This window comes from Zonotrichia albicollis, chromosome 17 (assembly GCF_047830755.1).
Source record: "Zonotrichia albicollis isolate bZonAlb1 chromosome 17, bZonAlb1.hap1, whole genome shotgun sequence".
In the NCBI taxonomy this organism is placed as follows: domain Eukaryota; kingdom Metazoa; phylum Chordata; class Aves; order Passeriformes; family Passerellidae; genus Zonotrichia; species Zonotrichia albicollis.
In genome coordinates, this window is record NC_133835.1 from 4483238 (window position 1) to 4502545 (window position 19308).

The 19308-nt window shown below is 42.6% G+C and overlaps 1 protein-coding gene across 11 annotated transcripts in view; it reads left to right on the top strand.

Moving 5' to 3' along the window:
• Window positions 1-19308, top strand: part of PTPRT (protein tyrosine phosphatase receptor type T) — a 477859-nt gene that overhangs the window by 290936 nt on the left and 167615 nt on the right. For all 11 annotated transcript variants that reach the window (XM_074553619.1, XM_074553620.1, XM_074553627.1 and 8 more), the window contains exons 8-9: window positions 16911-17207; window positions 19125-19234. In XM_074553619.1, the coding sequence (XP_074409720.1) occupies window positions 16911-17207; window positions 19125-19234 (407 nt within the window). The remainder of the gene's footprint in view (window positions 1-16910; window positions 17208-19124; window positions 19235-19308) is intronic.

A 19308-nucleotide genomic window follows, 5' to 3' on the forward strand; every position in this document is an offset into this window, starting at 1 on the left:
TGTTCTGTTTTCGGCAGCTATGACTTGATTCTTTGCTGCCATGGCTTCAGCAAGGCTAGAAGGAGGTAGATGGGCATTCATGTGTGAGAAAAAGCCTATGTTTTTAACAGAATTAGGCAGCTGAGCTCATTTCCACCCCATTAGGATCACTCTATGAGACAGTGCTGCCAATGAAAGTGCAAGAGATTAGTTTTCTCCTCAGTAGCTTAAGCAATGCTCTGGGCACCAAATACAGATCATGACACTTTTCAGGGATATTGCAAAGCTCATGCAGGGAACTGATCCAGATCCTACCTTTCAATTTCTCAGCAAAGCCATTTCCACACAAACACACCACTGTGCCCTGAAAGAGTTTATTTGGAAATGGAAAGAAGAGAAAGGAGCTAGATGCTTATTGGAAATCCATTTGCTGGAAGTGTGTTAAAGAAAGCTAAGGGTTTTAAGGAAAGGTCTGTTAATAGGTTGCTGAAACATTCCAATAACTACTGCCACAGCTTGGCACCACGGGTCTGCAAGTTGTAACAGCATTTGTGGTGAGACACTTTTTTTTTTTTTTCATTTACTATGCTACTGAATTTATATAAAGAGCATACCTTATTCCTAACCTCATTTTCCTCTAATATTCCTACCTACAACAAGTGCTGAAAAAGTCAGTTGGATGGTTGGTTGTTTTCCAGCTGTTAATGATTTCCTCCTGTTCAGAGTAAAGGGCAAGAAAAAAGGGTAGAGAAAAAATAATTACTGCCTGGCTATTAAAATAATAATATTCCTACCGGAGATGTGTTAGCATCTGCTCCCTAGGTGGTTATAACTTATCCTGAGAAGAAGATTAGAAATATCCTGAATCTCCAAGTGGTATCCATTCAGTTCCACTCAAGATTTACAGATATAAGCACTTTCTCTTCCCTCCTCATCTTCAGAAAATCTCCTGTGAAATTTAAAATTCAAGGGCATCACAGCTGCAAGGTGCAATGGGTCTGGTTAGAGTGAATGTCTTCAGAACCATTCTGTGAGGATTGTCCATTTTTCTCAGGATTCAGGAGTAGCAGCCACTCCTTTTGTCACCAGCTGTGGATGCTCACAAGGAATCTCAGTATGATGGGGATAATCTGATTCCCTGGCCATCTGGAGGGATTTGCTCTCTACAACATTTCAAAGTGGCAGAAAACAATAACAATAATCACAGGAGAAACAACAATAATAATGAAAACCCAGTAACAACAATCCCAAAATCTCTGATTTCTAAGGCTGGAAAATTACTTAGAGCAATGTAGAATATGCCACAACTATAATAATGATAAGGATAAGCAAATGGGGAGTCCTCAGGAATGTGGTTGGAAATTGAGCTGGGGGAAAAGAGGACCGAGATGCCAACTGGTTTCTTTCCCCAATTATTCCCTTAACCAGATGAAGAGATATTGAAATTCCTGCAGCTGAACTATGGCTGCAATGCATTCCAGCAACATGTGTTTATGAAGGGTCTGGATAGAATTTATGACCAGCTGTTTAATTCTAATTTCATGCTCATGTCCTCCCTCCACCAGGGTGTTGAAGTCAGCAGTGCAGTGCCATTAAGGCCATGGATGGTTAGCTCTTATGGGAATGTACATATTTGAACAAATGTGCATTTCCAAATGCTAGAGACACTTGTTGGGGTAGTGGAGGACAGATAAGAGTTTGCTCTGAACAAAATCAATGCCTTGCATTTAGCCCAGTAATTGCCCTTTTCCAGGATGTGCTTGCATTTTAGCTCAAACTAAATAAAGCAAAACAATTTTATGCCTGAGGGAAGTACCAGCAGAGCACAGTGGGAGGGGCAGGGTCAGCACTCCTTTAAGACCATTTTTATCTGATCAGCCTGACACTAAGAAAAGACCCTTAAAGGATTTTAATAGAGGCATTATGTGGAGAAAATACAAATAAAACAGCTCTTCAGACACATTGTCAAGCCTATAAAAAGTGTAGCTGCTAACCTAGCCAGAGTTCTCAGTGTGATCTGAACATACAGCAGTGTCAGGATTACAGCAGTCTGGTTAATACCCCCCAGCAGACATTTTTAAAGTCTTATTGAAATCCAAGCTGTTTTCTCAGCCCATGAATAAATCTTTAAATGCAGCAGTCTTTTTTTTTTTTTAATTATTATTGTTTAAATGTAGCTGGATTAATTGCTCAGAAAGTGACTCGATACAAACCAATACCGTACTGTTCTTAATACCTGTAAGCTCCGTGCTGGATCTCACTGCACATCCACAAGTTTCTATCATCAGACACAGAATCATGGAATGGTTTGGCTTGGAAGGGACCTTAAAACTCATCCAATGCCACCCCTGCCATGGGCAGGGGCACGTTTCACTATCCCAGGTTGCTCCCAGCCCTGTCAAACCAGGCCTTGGAAACTTCCAGGAATCCAGAGGCAGCCCCAGCTGCTTTGGGTACCCTGTGCCAGGGCCTCAGCACCCTCACAGGGAAGCATTTTTTTAGGCACTGGCAGTCTGAGGTCTCCCTGGAGCCTTCTCTTCTCCAGGTGAACACTTGCAGGTCTCCCAGCCTGGCTCCAGTCCCTGGGGCACCTCTGTGGCCTCCTCTGGACTCGTTACAAGAGGCCCAACTCCTCCTTGTGCTGGGATGCTGTGAGATGGATGCAGTGCTCACAGAGTGCTCCTGCTCCTTCCCAGCACCTGAGCTGGCCAGGAATATCCCTGTGCTGGGCAGAACATCCCCCCTTGTGCTGGCAGAGGAGACACTGAGCAGTTGGATGCAAGCTCCACTCTCAGCTTCCCTCCCTGCCCCATCAGCATTGCAGGATTAATGACAAGTCTGGCTTTTTATCACAAAGAAGTGTAAGATTGGAAATGCCAAAACTGCATTCTTATGTGAAGGCTGGCATTTGAGCTGATGAACTAAATAAGTCTGATTTAGGGTTATTTCTACCTGGGTATTAATTTGTGCTTATAATAGAAGCACCAGACATGTGCTGCCCAGTGCTGCTGAATGCAGCTTTATTTTATGTCTCAAAGCCATCTCCTAGCAAGTTGGATTTGTCACATCCTGGACAGGAGGATTATCCTCACAAGAGTATTACCCCTGTAGCTGAAAATTTCTGGTTCTTAATTTCTGTTTCTTCTTTCTTCTTACCTTCCTTATTTTCTGGCTGATGGACTGCACACACAGAGTACACTCTGGTTTTTAGCTGTTTGATGTTCTTGCCTCCTGTTTGTGAAGACATGCTCAAGCTAGCTTTAAACTGCCTGTTGGAAGCATATCCCAGAGGAGAATTGGATACAACAGGAAGAAAAACATCCCTGTATTTAATGAATTTATTCAGTGCCATTTGCAGCATTTATAGAGTTTCAGTGGCTGCACCGCTAAGGATGAACAGTCCCTGCATTTGAGAGCTAGGCTGGTATAGGAATAAAGCAGACTGGAGAAGTGACAAGCACGTTGATTTGCACCCTCATTCCTGGAGATTAAAATCTTCCTTTAGGAAGGAACAGAAAAGAAGGAACCCCTTTTAGTTAAGTGATCAGGTGTGTGTTTGCTTTGACAGTGGGGAAACTCTTCATGGCTTTGTAGTTTGACCAAATTATTCCCAAAGTCTGTTGTGGTTCCAGTGCTACATTTCCGTGCCACTTTTCTTTAGATATAAATGGATTAAACAGTAATGTTAATTGATATATTTATGCATGGGCTTGTAAAACAGGATTTCACACTTTCTGAGACTAAACTGCTGGGATGTCAGGCCATCTAAAGCTTGGAATTCTGCATGAGCCTGAGTTTAGATGTGGCACCTGGGGCATGTTTTAGTGGTGGGCTTGGCTGTGCTGGGTCAACACTTGGGCTCAATGATCTTAGAGGGCTTTTCCAACCTTAGTGATTCTGTGATTCTAAGATTCTACAACAACATTTCTTGTACCACATCTGACACAGATGTTTGTGGGGTCAGCACTAGGGTGCTCCTAGTATTATTATTTATTGATCTGTAGCCCCTAACATCAATGGTGTGAAGGAATTGTATGATGGGAGAGCCTGCATGGTGCCAGGGTTGTTGCTTTGCTCTCTGGAGCTTGGTCACATTCCTCTGATGAGGCAGCCTGTGAGGGCATGGCTTATTCAAACTGACTCTGATGAATTTATCCCAGCCAAATGCAAGTCTTGTTGCAGTAATACCTTTGAGAAAAATTAAAGTGCTCTGAGTTGGTACAGAAATCTCCTTATGCTGCTCCCTGTATAATAACATTAACTTGGGCAGGAGTTGCTGTGTGAGTGTATAAAGAGATTTGTGCTCTGTGGGTAATCTATAACTTAGAACTGTTCTCAGGATTTTTAACTCCTTAATTAATGTGTCCAGTTGGCTTCCTATTAAATACATATTCCTGGGATCAACTTTATCAGGCAGCACAGTCATGAGTACAAAGTGTGAAAATCAAACTCTGATATCCCATCATAGTCCCAGTGTGGGAAAGAACCACTCTTTCTGTTTTGTTCTAATTTCCAAACAGTTGATGCTCAGGGTGGCTATTTAACATGAGTCTCTTCTGTGTCAGTGTAATGATAAATTTTGATCCAAATATATAACTTTTGGTTCTTATTTAAAAATAGAACCAAAAGTTCTATATTTCCTTTCTGGCATATTTGGGGATGGGAGCCTCTGCAGCACCCTGCAGCACCACAAATCACTGCAAACAGAAAAAATTGAGGGTTCTAATGTGGAACAAGAAATCAGAAAAATTTCATCAGAACTTAGTTCACTCAGAGTGTCTGAGCTGTGCCTGATGTACCTGCTATGAATTGGAACTTGCTTCTAGCTGTTTTCTCAGGGATTTTTTTAACATTTGCATGTCAATTCATGCAATTGGAAACTCACTCTGACACTATCAAGTCTCATTGCTTCATATTGCTACCCATTATTACATAAAATCTTCCTTTCATACAACTACTTAGGTTGACTTTGAAAACTAAAAAGACTTTTTTCTAGCTACATTTAGAAGATTATTTTTTGCTGGCATTTGGAAATGCAAGAGTGTATTTTTATACTTTACTGGAGGTTGTTTGGCCTTCATTTTCCAATGGAAATAAGAAAATAAAGGTAGACAGCTCTTTCTCCATCCATCAGCCATTTTCCCCCAGGATCTGATCACTGGATTATATCACGTTTGCTTTTGGTGCTTCACCAGAACTGCCTGATGTGGATTAATTACCTCTCACCCAGCTGAAATTGTGGGGCCATTGGGGGAAGAAATTAAATTTATGATTCTTGACTGATCTTATTGCCTGTCTTCCACATCGAAAGTACCACCACTACTCTGTGGCCCCAGGAAAAAAAATCTTTCCTGTCTGGAAGTGCTGGAGGTAAAACAAGCAGAAGGCATGAACATGAGCACCTGAGCAGAGATGAAAGGCAGTGAGATTTGCTGAATTAAGTCACTCTTGTGCCTGAAAGCCACCAGTGCCATACATCTTGTGACTATGTTGAATATGTTAAATATGTTGAATATGCCTTGTTGGGATAATGGGATGTCAGCAGGACAAAAAGGCTTCCAAAATTTTAATTTTCTTCAGTGCAGAGGGCAGAATATGCCATGCCATTGATGTGAATGAAACTGGAGTACAAGGATGCTCCAGAGCAGGATTTCTGACTGGAGTACCTGGGCTTGGCCTGTCTTCCATATGGATTCATGCATAAATTGGAAAATTTAGCTGAGGAAGAACACAGCAGCACAAATGGAGATGCAGGCTAAGCCTGCAGACACACAGCAGCTGGCACAGCTGGATTTGCCCACGATGGGTGGTGGTACCCAGCTAGTGAACTGTGCTGTTCCCTGCAAATTCCCAGGCACTACTCATGGGACAGATCACAAATTAAAACCCCAAATCTTGTTCTACTACAGCAAAAAATCCCCAGTGTGTTCTGCAGTTCATCATCCTGTAAAACAGACACAGTGTGTTGCTTGCTCCTTATTTCATCAAGAATCCTGTTCAGTTGCTTAAGTTACAACATAAAGTTATTCTACATTTTTACTGCTTTTTGCTACTTTCTCTTCACATAATTTCTGAGTGAAATAATTCCATTTGGCTGATTGATTCAGGAATTTGACTGTCACATTCAAGGCCTGACATTTGAAAACGCATGGTAATGGACTTGAAATGTGTTGCTGTAAGTTTTAAAGTGATTTTTTGTAATGTTGAGGTGGAGCACTAATATCCCTTTGGGTAAAATCTATTGCCCCTAGGAACAATATTTCAAAGTTCACTAATATTCATGACTGCCTTCCCCTTGTAATTGCATCACTGAAAGAAAACCAATGTGCTTTACAGGCTGGTTGGAAACAGCTTTGCAAAGATTTTTACAACACTCTGTGACAAAAAGACAAAAGTAGCTCCAGAGCAGATGAATCTGGCTTTCTGGCCCCATCTCAGAGTTTCTGGTCCTATGTCAGAGTGGTTTTCTGGTCCCACCTCAAGGTGGCTTCCTGGTCCCATCTCAGAGTGGCTTTCTGGTCCTATCTCAGGGTGACTTTCTGGTCCATCTGAGAGTGGCTTTCTGGTCCCATCTCAGAGTTTCTGGTCCTATGTCAGAATGGCTTTCTGATCCATCTCAGAGTGGCCTCCTGGTCCATCTCAGAGTTTCTGGTCTTATCTCAGAGTGGCTTTCTGGTCCTATCTCAGGGTGACTTTCTGGTCCATCTGAGAGTGGCTTTCTGGTCCTATCTCAGAGTGGCTTTCTGGTCCCATCTCAGAGTTTCTGGTCCTATCTCAGAGTGGCTTCCTGGTCCATCTCAGAATGGCTTTCTGGTCCCCTCTTTGGCTAACCCTGATGTCCCTGGAAGTTCAAAGGCCATCCTTGCTCACATCTGTGCAGGGAAGAGTGCAGGGCTGCCCTCAGAGTGCAGAGAGCAGCTGGATTGCCCCCCTGGCCTGTTTGTGTCAGGATAGTTCCTCTTAGAGCTCAGTAATCAGCAGCTGGTCAAAAATGCAAACTGGGAGTGCAATTATGTATTTAAATTCATTGTTTTACTTCATGTTGAGCTTCAACAAAGCTCATGTTCATGCTGGTAGTGGGGCTGGGGCTGACTGATGCCAGCTCTGATAAGCTTTTAGACTGAGGGCTGTGATGAACTGTGGTCTGAATATCCCTGCCACACACAGCACAGGAACCATTCTCCCAGTTACAATTTATATATTTATATAATTTATAAATTTTGTCATTTATACATTATAAAATTACCATGCTGGGATTCTAAGCTTGCAGTAGTGTGCCTTTTCAAGTTTGAGGAGCTGAGGCCAGTTTTGCCTGATGACTGCACAGCAAAGCTCACCTTGTGAATGAGAGGAGCACCAGGCAACTGCTGGCTACACCTGCCTCCCAAAAGGGGAGCAAGAGCCTCACTCCAGGTGCTGCATTACTTGTGATGTGCAGCAAACTAAAATTATGTGAGTCCGTGTCCCAAAGTGAAAACAGAGGGCTGGCAATGAAAAATATAATTGTGGGGTTTTTTTCTTTGGTTGGTTTTTGGTTTTTTTGTTTTGTTTTGTTTTGCTTTGTTTTGTTATGGTTTTTGTTTGGTTGTTTGGTTTTTGTTTGTGTTTTAAGGGTTTTTGTTTGGTTGCTTGTTTGTTTTTTTCTTGCAAGCAGAGCATTTACAGAAAAACCTGTAGTGAGGAATGAATTCAAGCCAGCAAAATGAGACTTTCACCATCTCTTCACCACCCCTACCACCACCATGTTTTAACCTCAACAGGGCTAGAGGTGGAAATTGTGTGTTTTCAATTTGAACTGCTGATAAATCACTAATCATATCAAAAATTAGCAAGCAGCTCACCTGATAAAGAGGAGACAGTTTCTGCAGACTGTCACTTCTCAAGGATAAATAATGTGTTTTACAGGGAATATGTTTCAGCCAGAATAATTAGGGGAAATACAGATGAGAGCTGTATGTCTGATGGAGTTACCCTCTCAGAGGACCCTCTTGAAAATAGTATCTGTAATGGATGTTATGGAGATTTGAAAGAAAATTTGAAACATGCGACTTTTTATCTGCTTTTGATGTTACATTCAGCTGCTTTCATCTCAGAGGATAAAAGTAATTGAACAATAATCCCAAAGAGAGTCAAATACACAAATCAATAAACTGCTCTCACAGGAGAATTTATTTTGATGAGCACACTGGTACCTCACACTTCCCCAGGCTGTGAGGTTTCCATTCAGTGTCTTGTTCTCTTTAATACAGATAGTGTGTGCCCTGATTGGGAACATAAACAATGAATGAGGCAGATCTAATCACTGAGTATCACCAGACTAAAAACAGCTTTCTTCCTCCTTTGAGTGGCATCCTAAATCTTAATTGAGTGTTGAAAGCTTCGCACTGTATTTTTATTTTTGAGCTCTTTTGGGAAGCACAATGAAAGCCAAGGGCTAGTGCTTCCATTAGACATAGTGAGAATGCAGGCTGCTGTTAGGAAAGAGTGTTTTCCTACCTTGTCTGTGATGTACAGAGGAATTTTTCATCCTTTGTATTCCTTTACTCTGCAGTGCTTTCCAGTAATTTTGGATTTTTTTAAAAATCTATTATGATTTATTCTTCTGAACTTTTTATATGCATTCTTTAATAAATCCCAGGGTGGGTCAGGCTGGAAGGGACAGATGGCTCAGGCAGGGCCATCCCAGAGCCCAGGGCACAGCAGTGTCCGTGTGGCTCTGGAATATCCCAGGGAAGAGCCCCCAGAACCCCTCTGGGCTCTGCTCAGGGCTGGCTCTGCCCAGGGCAGCAGCTCTGCCTCAGGGCAGGGGAATGGCTGAGATCAGCCCTGCCCAGGGCTCTGGGGCCATGGCTGGGCCTGGGGCCATGGCTGGGCCTGCTGTGACCTCTGCACACAGGGATGGACAGACAGACAGGGACAGGCAGACAGGGACGGACAGGGACAGACTGGGCTGGGATCAGCCCTGCCCGGGGCTCTGGGGACATGGCTGGGGCTGGGGTACATGGGGATGGACAGGGACAGACAGACAGCGATGCACAGAGACAGACAGACAGGGACAGACTGGGCTGGGCTCAGCCCTGCTTGGGGCTCTGGGGCCATGGCTGGGCCTGGAGCACACGGGGATGGACAGGGACAGAAAAACGGACACACAGGGATGGACAGGGATGGACAGGGACAGACTGGGACAGGCAGACAGGGACAGACAGACAGGGACAGACGGGGCTGGGCTCAGGCCCTGCCCGTGCTTTGGGGCCATGGCTGGGCCTGGGGCAGGGCCTGGGCCTGCTCTGAGCTCTGCACACAGGGACAGACTGGGACAGACAGACAGGGACAGACAGACGGGGACAGACAGGGACACTCATTGACACCCAGGACAGCCAGGGCTGAGGCCCCTCTCTCTCCCTGGGGCTCCTCTCCAGCTGAGCAGCCCCAGCTCCCTCAGCCTTTCCTGGGCACCGAGCTGCTCCAGGCCCTGCCCCAGCTCCAGGAGCTCCTGGCCCTGCTGTGCTGAGGAGCCAGAGCTGGGCACAGCACCCAGAGGTGCCCCCAGGGATGGACACAGCACCCAGAGGTGCCCCCAGGGCTGGATCACCTCCCTGGATGTGCTGTCGAGAGCTCAAGAGGTTTAGGACAATTTGGCTGTTCCAGTAGTGCTCTCAAAGCCACTGTTTCATCAACTTTAGAAGGTCCTTCTGCCAGATCAACAAGCAGAACCAGGAATATTTTAATTTTGTTATATATATCTGTTGTTGAAGAACATGATTCCGAGGGAATACTGAGAACTTCTCTTGCAGGTTGCACAGACATTAAAAGAACCCACAGTTACAAATGAGAGAAAACATGTCTTAAAAAATAATTACTTTTTCTGCTGCTCAGAATAATTGAACAGCCTGTGTAGAGGAAGCCTCTCTTTTACTCACTATTTTGATTACCTTATTTATTTTATAGAGATAATTTATGTTTTGTTAGGATCTAGCTTCTGTGTTGCTCTGAGTCTCCTCCACTTAGTCCATTTGAGGATAACAGCAAAGCACACAGAGGAAGAGATAATAAAAATAAATGCATGTATGTGTTAGTATAACAAACAGTTAAAATAAATATTTTATTGATGCATAATGAAATAAATTTGTAAAATATGTTTTTTTACTTTTGGTTGGCAAAAAACCAGTGGCTTACCTGCTTTCTAATCTCACTTTCATTAGCATATTTAATTAAGCTGTTGTATTTAATCATCAAAATGCTCAGTAATGTATATTTTGTTCCCAGCCATGGAATGCCACCGCTATGTGTATCCATGATAGATATTTTTAATAAAATCAGTAATTACCCTTTATTGTTCTTTTAAATTGTTATTTTTTAAGTGTGTTAGGGCATAACAGGTTTGGGGTATAAAGAAAGCAAGCTCTCATTTTGCCATTTCATAATATAATGAAAAAAAATTTCCTTTAAATAGATGCTAATAAACCTTTTTTTAAAAAGCAGTGCTTAATTATCTTGAAGTTGTTTACAAGTGGAGCTTTGGCAGCTCAGCTCTGGCTGTAGCAGTGCTGGGAAGGTTGTGCTGCCAGCTCAGGTCCTGCTCTGCACAGCCTCTGCTTTCCCTGTGCCCTTGGCCAGCCCCTGGATTTGGTCTGGGAGTGTGACAAGCACATTCTGTAACAAATGGAGGGGTCCAGATTGATCTGGGACTCATTTAAGGGCATTGGAGTTGTTTTAAATTTGTTTTGTTTGGTTCTGTTTAGCAAAGTAGAAGTCTGAGACTAGAGGATGTTTTTTGGGATTTGTAATGTATCAAATGTTTTCATTTTTTATAGATATTTTCAAATCTTGACTGTCTTTCAACTAAAATTTGCAACTGAAACAAAACCAGATCAATAAAAAAATGAAGAGTATTTGCAGTGAACTGAATTAAAATGATAATGTTAGTTGTGGAGAGAGCTCAGTCCCTGACTTGCCTAACCACATACTCCATTATCTAACTTATTTCCTATTTCTTTTATAATAGTGTGGCAGTTTTCTTTTTTCTTTATTGCTCAGAGAATGCCCTAAAATAGCCTGGTTTAGTTTATCAGCTGTAATGACACCTATTTCTTTGTACATGATTTGGGCTGCAGTGATTGAAGGCCTCACAAACAGATTGTTTGTTCTCTGGTGATTTTATTGTGTCAGTCTCACTCCTTTCTTCTCTTTTCTCTGTTGCAAGTCTTTCAGAACACCCCTTTCTGTATAATTGCCTACTTTCAGCTCTGTCTGTGCTGCCTTTGGACCAGTGATGATACCTGAAGTGGCTTAAAAGAAAGCAAATTTAGATCCAGATATTAGGGAGATGTTCTTTCCTCAGAGCCAGGCAAAGCCAAAACACTTTCACAACACTGCAAGACTAGTGATCTCTGTTTAATCAGTGCTTTCATCTGTCATGTCTGCAGAGGTATTTATCCCACATTTTGGCTCAGAAGCATTGAAATGTGCTGGGCAGCAGCTGAGGGCTCAGCAGAGGAGCTGTCACAGAGGGAACTGTTGCACTCAAGGCATGGACAGGGCTGTCCATCACTCGGAGATGGCTGTGCTGGGACAAGGCTGGGGAAGGTGTTTGTGGGACAATTCCTCTGGCAGGATCTCTTTGATGAGATGATCAGCACACACTATGAAGGGGCTGGGTTTACCCTGAGCCACCACAACCCCAGTGAATTTTGCATTTAAGGTAAACTTCTGGATTATTTTTGCTCTGTGTGCTTTGCTGCATTTTTTGATAGTAAACGTGTTTCCCTAGACTTGTTTCACCCTGTGGAAATTAAGGGAGGAAGATGAGGGATGGGGAATAAAGAGGAGAGAGAGAAGGCTTCAGCTTTTATCTAACATCCTGAATAAATCATTGTTGGACTCATTTCAGTTTGGTTTTCCATCCATAGACCAAGAACACTGTATTTGAAAAACACAAAGGAAATCTTCTAACTGCTGATTGCACCACAGGTTGGTTGGGCTTGCAGCACCCTGCTCCAGAGGAAAGTGTCCCTGCTCATGGCAGGGGTGTTGGAATGAGATTACCCTCAAGGTGCCTGCCAACCCAAGACTTTTAGACATTCTGTGATAATGAGTTTTGTTGCTGTTGCTTGAAAAATGGCCACTGTTTCAATGTTTTGTGGGAGTGAAATATTCTGTGCACTTCACTCTGTGATGATGCCAAATTTATGTTTTGTAAATAAAAATGAATTTAATTTTTTCCTAGGCTACAGAGGGAGGCTGTACCATGCTGGTAGTTGGGAGAACACAGCTTTTGGTGGCATTACCAGCTCCCAGTGCACTCAATTTTCTCCTTCTCTCCTTCCAGTCTGCCTAGAGAATGGGCTGGGGACTTTACTGGGGTGCCCAGATTCTGGATGGCCTGTGCTGGTTGGGGTGATGAGAGGAAGACAGAATTCATAATTACGCCTGTTTTCTCTATTTCTGTATCTGAAAGTATCAATTCAAGACTCACACAAAGCTGCTGCTCATGGCACGCTCCTTTTTCTTCCCTTTGTGCGTTCTCTGTCTCTGTAACCTGCTGCTGGGAAACAGAATTTAATCAGTGCTCTGCTAATAAACTGTGCCTGCTGCTCTCCACAGGGTCAGGGGACACGGGCACAGGGCTCCAGATGAGGAGGGACGTCTCCACTCGCTGTCCTGTCTTTACTGACAGCAGCAATTTCTTGCAATTAGGCTCCTGCAGCAGGTACTTAACCCTGGGGCAGCAGCTGATTGTCTGTGTTTAACTTCCCTGCTCGATTTGAGCTCTGTGTTCAAACCCCAGTGTCCCCCCACGGCTTCCTTTCCTCTCTGTTCTTCCCCTGGTGGAGGGTTACAGAGCTCTGACAATTATTATTGATAATCTAAAGCACCCTTTTCTCTTCTGTGCCTCACCTTGAGAGAGAGGAGGGCTGAGAACAAAATGAGCTCCGTGACACTAAGGAATGAGCATAACTGGCCTTAAAAGTCAGCTTTTCTGTGAAATTCTGATGCAGGAAAAGCAGTCTCTGGACATTGTTTGCTCCACAATGTTCTGAGAACACACTGAAGGATCACTGGAGAGTTTGTTCTATTCAGGCCACCAGAATCATCAAATCATTTAGGTTGGAAAACCTGGGACTGTGTTCACAGGGGTCCGAGGATGACGGAAGAGATGAGGATCTGACTCCATGTTTCAGATGGTTTGATTTATTATTTTATTATATATATTATATTAAAACTATACTAAAAGAAGAGAAGAAAGGATTTCATCAGAAGGCTAGCTAAGAATAGAGAAAGAAAGAATGAATAGCAAAGGCTTGTGTCTTGGACAGAGAGTCCGAGCCAGCTGACTGTGATTGGCCATTAATTAGAAACAACCACATGAGACCAATCACAGATCCACCTGCTGCATTCCACAGCAGCAAATAATCATTGTTTACATTTTGTTCCTGAGGCTTCTCAGGAGGAAAAATCCTAAATAAAGGATTTTTCATAAAATATGTCTGTGCCAGGAAAACCCTTTAAGATCAAGTCCAAGTGTTGGCCCAGCACTGCCAAGCCCCCTGTTAAACCATGTCCCCAGGTGCTCTACACCCACATGTGGTTTAAATCCCTCCAGTGGCTGTGACTCTAAAAGCTCCCTGGGCAGCCTGTTCCGACACCTGACCATCCTTTCTGTGAAGAATTTTTCCTCATATCCAATCTTAACATCCCCTGGATGTTCTCTCTGCTCCTGTCCCATTCCCTGAAGCACAGCCTGAGCTGGGGCTGTCCCCTCCTGTCAGGAGCTGTACAGAGCCACAAGGTCCCCCCTGAGCCTCGTTTTCTCCAGGCTGAGCCCCTTTCCCAGCTCTCTCAGTGACTCCTCATAGGGCTTGAGCTCCAGATCCCTCCAGACTTGTACACCCCAAGGATTCCAGAAAGGCTCCTGGCTGCTGAGTGTTCGCTGCAGCCCACCAGAGTAATGAAAGGTAGCAAAGCATCAGTGGGTGATGAGGTATTAAAAAACCCTGTTCAGTCCTTGACTTTGACGTGAACGTTGTAAATGTAATTAATGGTTCAACCAGGCTGAAACAGAAATACAGCATTTGCACAGTGAAATCCCAGAGACTGCAATTTTCCTTGCGTGGGTTCAAGACTCGTTTCAGATCTGTGGCAGCTGTTTCATTGTTTAAGCTTCTTAAAAATGTCTTTTTTTTCCCCCAAGCTCTTGTGACATATAGAAAATTTTACTTCAGGGTACATAGTTTATACCAGTATCTGATCTCCTAAGTATTCAAATTGCTGGTCATTTTCTATCTTGCTTTGGTAGGTGTCTTTGTATAGTTAAAGCTGATATATGTATTAGCAGCTTTTATTCCACTAACCAAGTGCAAAGTTACTACTTTTCAGATATTTTCTTGCATTATTTGGAAGCTATCATCTCAAGAATACAGAAATGGAGACATTTGTCCAGTTTCATATATCAGCACTACCAGAGAATTGTACATGAATTATAAATTTCCCTTATCTTTTGGAAGAAAACATTATGAAAAAGGTGATGTTAGGTCCCAGGAATAGCTAGAAACCTTTTGAGACTGAATACTCACAGAGCTAATAGGCAGAAAGAATTATACAGAGAGGACAGTAGGACCACTGCCCTTTAAAAACAACAATACAAAATCTCATCCTGGAAAAGGATGTTTCAATGGCTTCTGCTGTGGAGGAAATCAGTGTGGCAACAGGAAAACATTTTCAAAATGGTATAGTCTCAGTATTAAGAAAAAAAAGGATATTGAAACTGGAGAGAATATAAAGCTTTCCAGGGCCAGCTTCTGTGTGTTGATTTAATTCCAGTTTGGTTTCTCCCTCTCTGAAACTAAAATTTAAGTAGCTTTTACTTACTTATTCTCCCTCTCCTTAAAGATCTAGACAGCCACCAGATGTGTATCTCTACACTTGCAGGGACACCTCAGGGCATGGGTATTTGAGACCTGGCTTAGGACTGTCAGCCTGAGAACAGATGGTTCTTGGGGAAAATGTGGTGGAGTGGGGTCTGCACTATGGGTTTTGCCTTCTTGCTTTGTAACCAAACTCATCTGTGGTTCACAGGCTGGTTACTCAATCTGAGGCTGTTTCAAACTCTGTGTGTGTGATGGAGCTTGCAGCATTTACAGCTAAGTTTTGAGCAGAATTATAAGCTGGTTGCAAGTATCTTCTAACACTTAGGGTTTGGGGTAGGAAAGGAAAGGGCAAATGTGGACAGGGTGAGAAAGGAAGCTAAAAACTGCAAGAAATCTTCCCTTCCCAGCTTGGGCAGATGACTTGGTGAGGCGATGATCAGGTTGTTCCTTACTCACAGGTACAGTCAGCACATCTGACATCCATTAGCCAAACACCCCCTAATTGCTGATTCACTCCATAACATGACTGATTTCAGGGCAATGTTTGTAATTTAAAAAAAAAAATTAGTCAATATAACATTACTATGCTGGTGAACTGCCATTTTTAGCTGCCTTACTGCATTTTTATGAAAGGTTTTTGCCTTATCTCAGCCACGTTCTCAGTTGGGCTCTGCAGTTTGAGTGGCAGACTTCAGGAGGGCAAATATCTGCATTTGCTTTTGCTTTTCTTTCCTTTGGATGCATCTTGGAATGAGACTTGGGATTACTGTTTCAGAAGCTGAGTATTTTCAGAGAACCATTCTTTTGTTGACCTAATTTATCTGTACAATTCATCTGCAGAAACATAGATTTCAGGGATTTATAGAAAATGAATGTTCAGCACCTCATGCTAAGTATATATGTGTATGTTCATGCATAAAAATTTCCTAATTTCTAAATTAATCTTTTTTTTTGTTTGACACACAGAGTTAAGGACTCTCTTTTAAGAGGTGTTTTCTGGATGCTGAGGGATTGACATGATTTATAGGGAAACTTAAAACGTTTGCTAGCTTTAGACCCCTGGTCTTTTAATATCCATCCCATTTCCAAAGTGTCTGCACATGTGAATATCTATAAAAGGATGCAAATACTTTCCCACTGCCAGTCCTTAGGGGATTTTTAGCAGTAATACAGAATGTGCAGGTTGTTAAAATGTATTTTCTGCTTATGCATGAGTAGATTGAAGTCAGGGTGGCTGGTGCGTGCTTTACTTTCAAGAATTACTAGAAGGGTTTTTTTACACTTTAATTATCTCTCAAAGAGGTGTGACTGGTATTCAGGAATCCTTCCAACTTTTTTGTTCCCATGAAAACATTTTTTTTGTAGGCTGAAGTCGTGAGAGACTATGAGGAGAGGGAAGAACCCTGAATTGTGTTATAAATTAAGAAACTTTATGTGAAATTATGTATTTTCTGATTACCTTGTTCAGATATATATTGAGCAAAAGAGCAAATACTAGTTGGAGAAATGTCAGATAAACAAACCCTGACATCTGTAGAATTTTTATGGTCTGACTTATCTCAAACACTGATTTTACTCAGTCATCCTTCATTCTTTATATCTACATGTCTAGTGGCACATGCATTTATATTTTATATAAAGGGCACAGTCTAGTCAGAGCATTTGAGTTAGGCTGTTAAAAATAAATTAAGGAACAGCAGGTGAAAATGATTCCTCCACATGAATATTCAAAGTTTACCTCAGCCAGATACTGTAGAAAGAATAATAAAGAGCAAAGAAACTTTGATGGGACCAAGGCATGGAGATGATCAGAAATTAAAGTTTTATTGGCACCAGCTTGAGATGACTCAGAAAACATACTCAGCAGTGGCAGGATCTGCATCTACACCTCATTGCCAGAACATCCACTATGGGTGTGCAGTTGGAGGGAAAACTTCCCCCAGTGTACCCAGCGCTGTATTGCTCATACTTCACCATATCAATTAATACATTGATTTCTTCTTGAACATTGGCCTAGTCAAGCTTCTTCTTTCTAACATTTGTGTTTCTCCTGCTGCTCCCCAGACCCCGTGCACGGGCCGCAGAACGTGGAGGTGGTGGACATCCGCTCGCGGCAGCTGACGCTGCAGTGGGAGCCCTTCGGCTACGCCGTGACGCGCTGCCACAGCTACAACCTCACCGTGCACTACCAGTACGTCTTCAACCAGCAGAAATTCGAGGCCGAGGAGCTCATCCAGACCTCCTCCCACTACACCCTGCGGGGGCTCCGGCCCTTCATGACCATCAGGCTGAGGTTGGCCCTCTCCAACCCCGAGGGCAGAATGGAAAGCGAGGAGCTGGTGGTGCAGACTGAGGAGGATGGTGAGTTGTGGTGGGGTAATCAATGCTGCTCACTTGAGGTCACCAAGTGTGGGGGTGTTCACAGGGGCTCCCAGGACAAGGGAAGAGATGACACTCTTAGCTCCATGTTTCAGAAGGCTGATTTATTATTTTATTATATATATTATATTAAAATGATATATCATTTACAATGTACATATATATATATATGTATATTGTGTATATATACAATATATCATTTACAATATACATATATATATATATGTATATTGTATATATATATAATATACATATATATATGTATATTAAAATGATGTAGCCTTCCCCCTATGACTAGCCACCCTCCTAACAGGATTGCAAAACCAACCCTCTGCCTCACTAGGCCACCTCCTGCCAGAAGCATTAAAATGATGTATTAAAACCATACTAAAAGAATAGAAGAAAGGATTTCATCAGAAGGCTAGCAAGGAAAGGAAAAGAATGATTATTAAATCTCGAGGCTGCGCAAAGCCTCGACACAGGTGGCTGTCATTGGTCACCAAGTAAAAGCAGTTTCACATGCTGAGTAAACAGTTCTCCAGATCACATTCCAAAGCAGCAAAACATGGAGAAGCTGAAGCTTCCCAGCTTCTCAGGAGAAAAAATCCTGGTAAAAGGAATTTTCCTAAAATATGTCTGTGACAGTGGGGTTGGTTGGTTGGGTTTGGAGGGAAGAATTGTCTTTAAGTTGTAAATAACAGCATAACCCTCTGTCCTACAAGACTGGTGCAGCTTCTCTGGACAGTGTGTCTGTTTTGTGTGTAAGACTTGTAGGCTTAAATGATTTCCATTTCACAGCTGTGTTCTTGAAAGGGTGAAGGTCCCTAAAATGCTTGAGCATGACAGACACCAGTCTGAGAAGATGTTAAAGAGCTGTAGGTTTAATTCTTGCTGTTCTGAACCTCCCATCAGCTTCCTTTGTCATATGGGCAAATGCAATCCTGGTATTTATTGATTTTTCCCGTGCCTTCACTAAAAATAAGGCATCCCAAAAAATGTATAGTTCCTTCTTTTCCAGAGTATAGCTTTTCTTAAAGGTGATCTTCTGGACATCACATTTTATAGAGATCTCAGAAGCAAAATTAATTGTGGGTATAAAAGAAGGGTTGTGGATATAAAAGAACAGTTTTCTAGAGGAAATGATGGAAAGTTTCAAAGTGTTGTTATCCCACCGGAGCTATTTCAGACCAAGGACTAAATTCCTCTGCCTGGGCTGTACAAGGTGCTGTCCTGAGTTTCTCTCAGCTGAAAGTGGCTCCTTCAGCCCCATATATCACATGGGGAGACACAAAAGGATGGTAGATATTTCAGAAAAATGAGCAGGGTTTTTATCAGACGGGCTGGGGAGTGCATTTAGTTGGTTATCTCCCATGGCATTAACATTTTGCTGGAGTAGGTGGATTTTTTTGAGCTGGCCTTGTAGCTGTAATGAAATATAAATCTTGCATTGTTACTACACTAAGCAAATCAATCTTTCCTATGGGTAAAGGTGTGCAGCCCCTTAGCATCTCCATGCCAAGGTGCAGTCTGGCTGTTTAGGTGGAGAGTTCTGCTGTTGTGTGGGTGGAGAAGGACAAATTAAATTCCCTGCTGCTGCTCTGCTGTACTGGAATAAAATCATACTGAAATTAGCATCATATTTTCATGGATTCTGATTTTATTTGTCACATAGTGGTTACATTAGGGTATTGTTATTTGAACAAAAAGTTGAATAATAAGCCTTTCACATTGATAGTAGCTTGGTAATGGTAGTGCCTTGAGGGATTTTAATTTTTAATTTTATTTATTTATTTTAAACACTCTGCTTCCTGTCTGATGGCCTTTTGGTGTCTCATGTGAGTGCAGCTGGTGCTGGTGGAGTTTGTAACACAGTTTGTCTGGGTTCTTTTCCCTCTGCAGTTCCTGGACCGGTTCCCTTGGAATCTATCCAAGGAGGACCTTTTGAAGAGAAGATCTACGTTCAGTGGAAGCCTCCAAATGAGACAAATGGCATCATTACACTCTATGAGGTGAGAAGAACAGATTGTTGTCAAGGAATACGTGCCACAGGGCCTTTTTCATGTGTGTTTAAGCCAATCCTGAG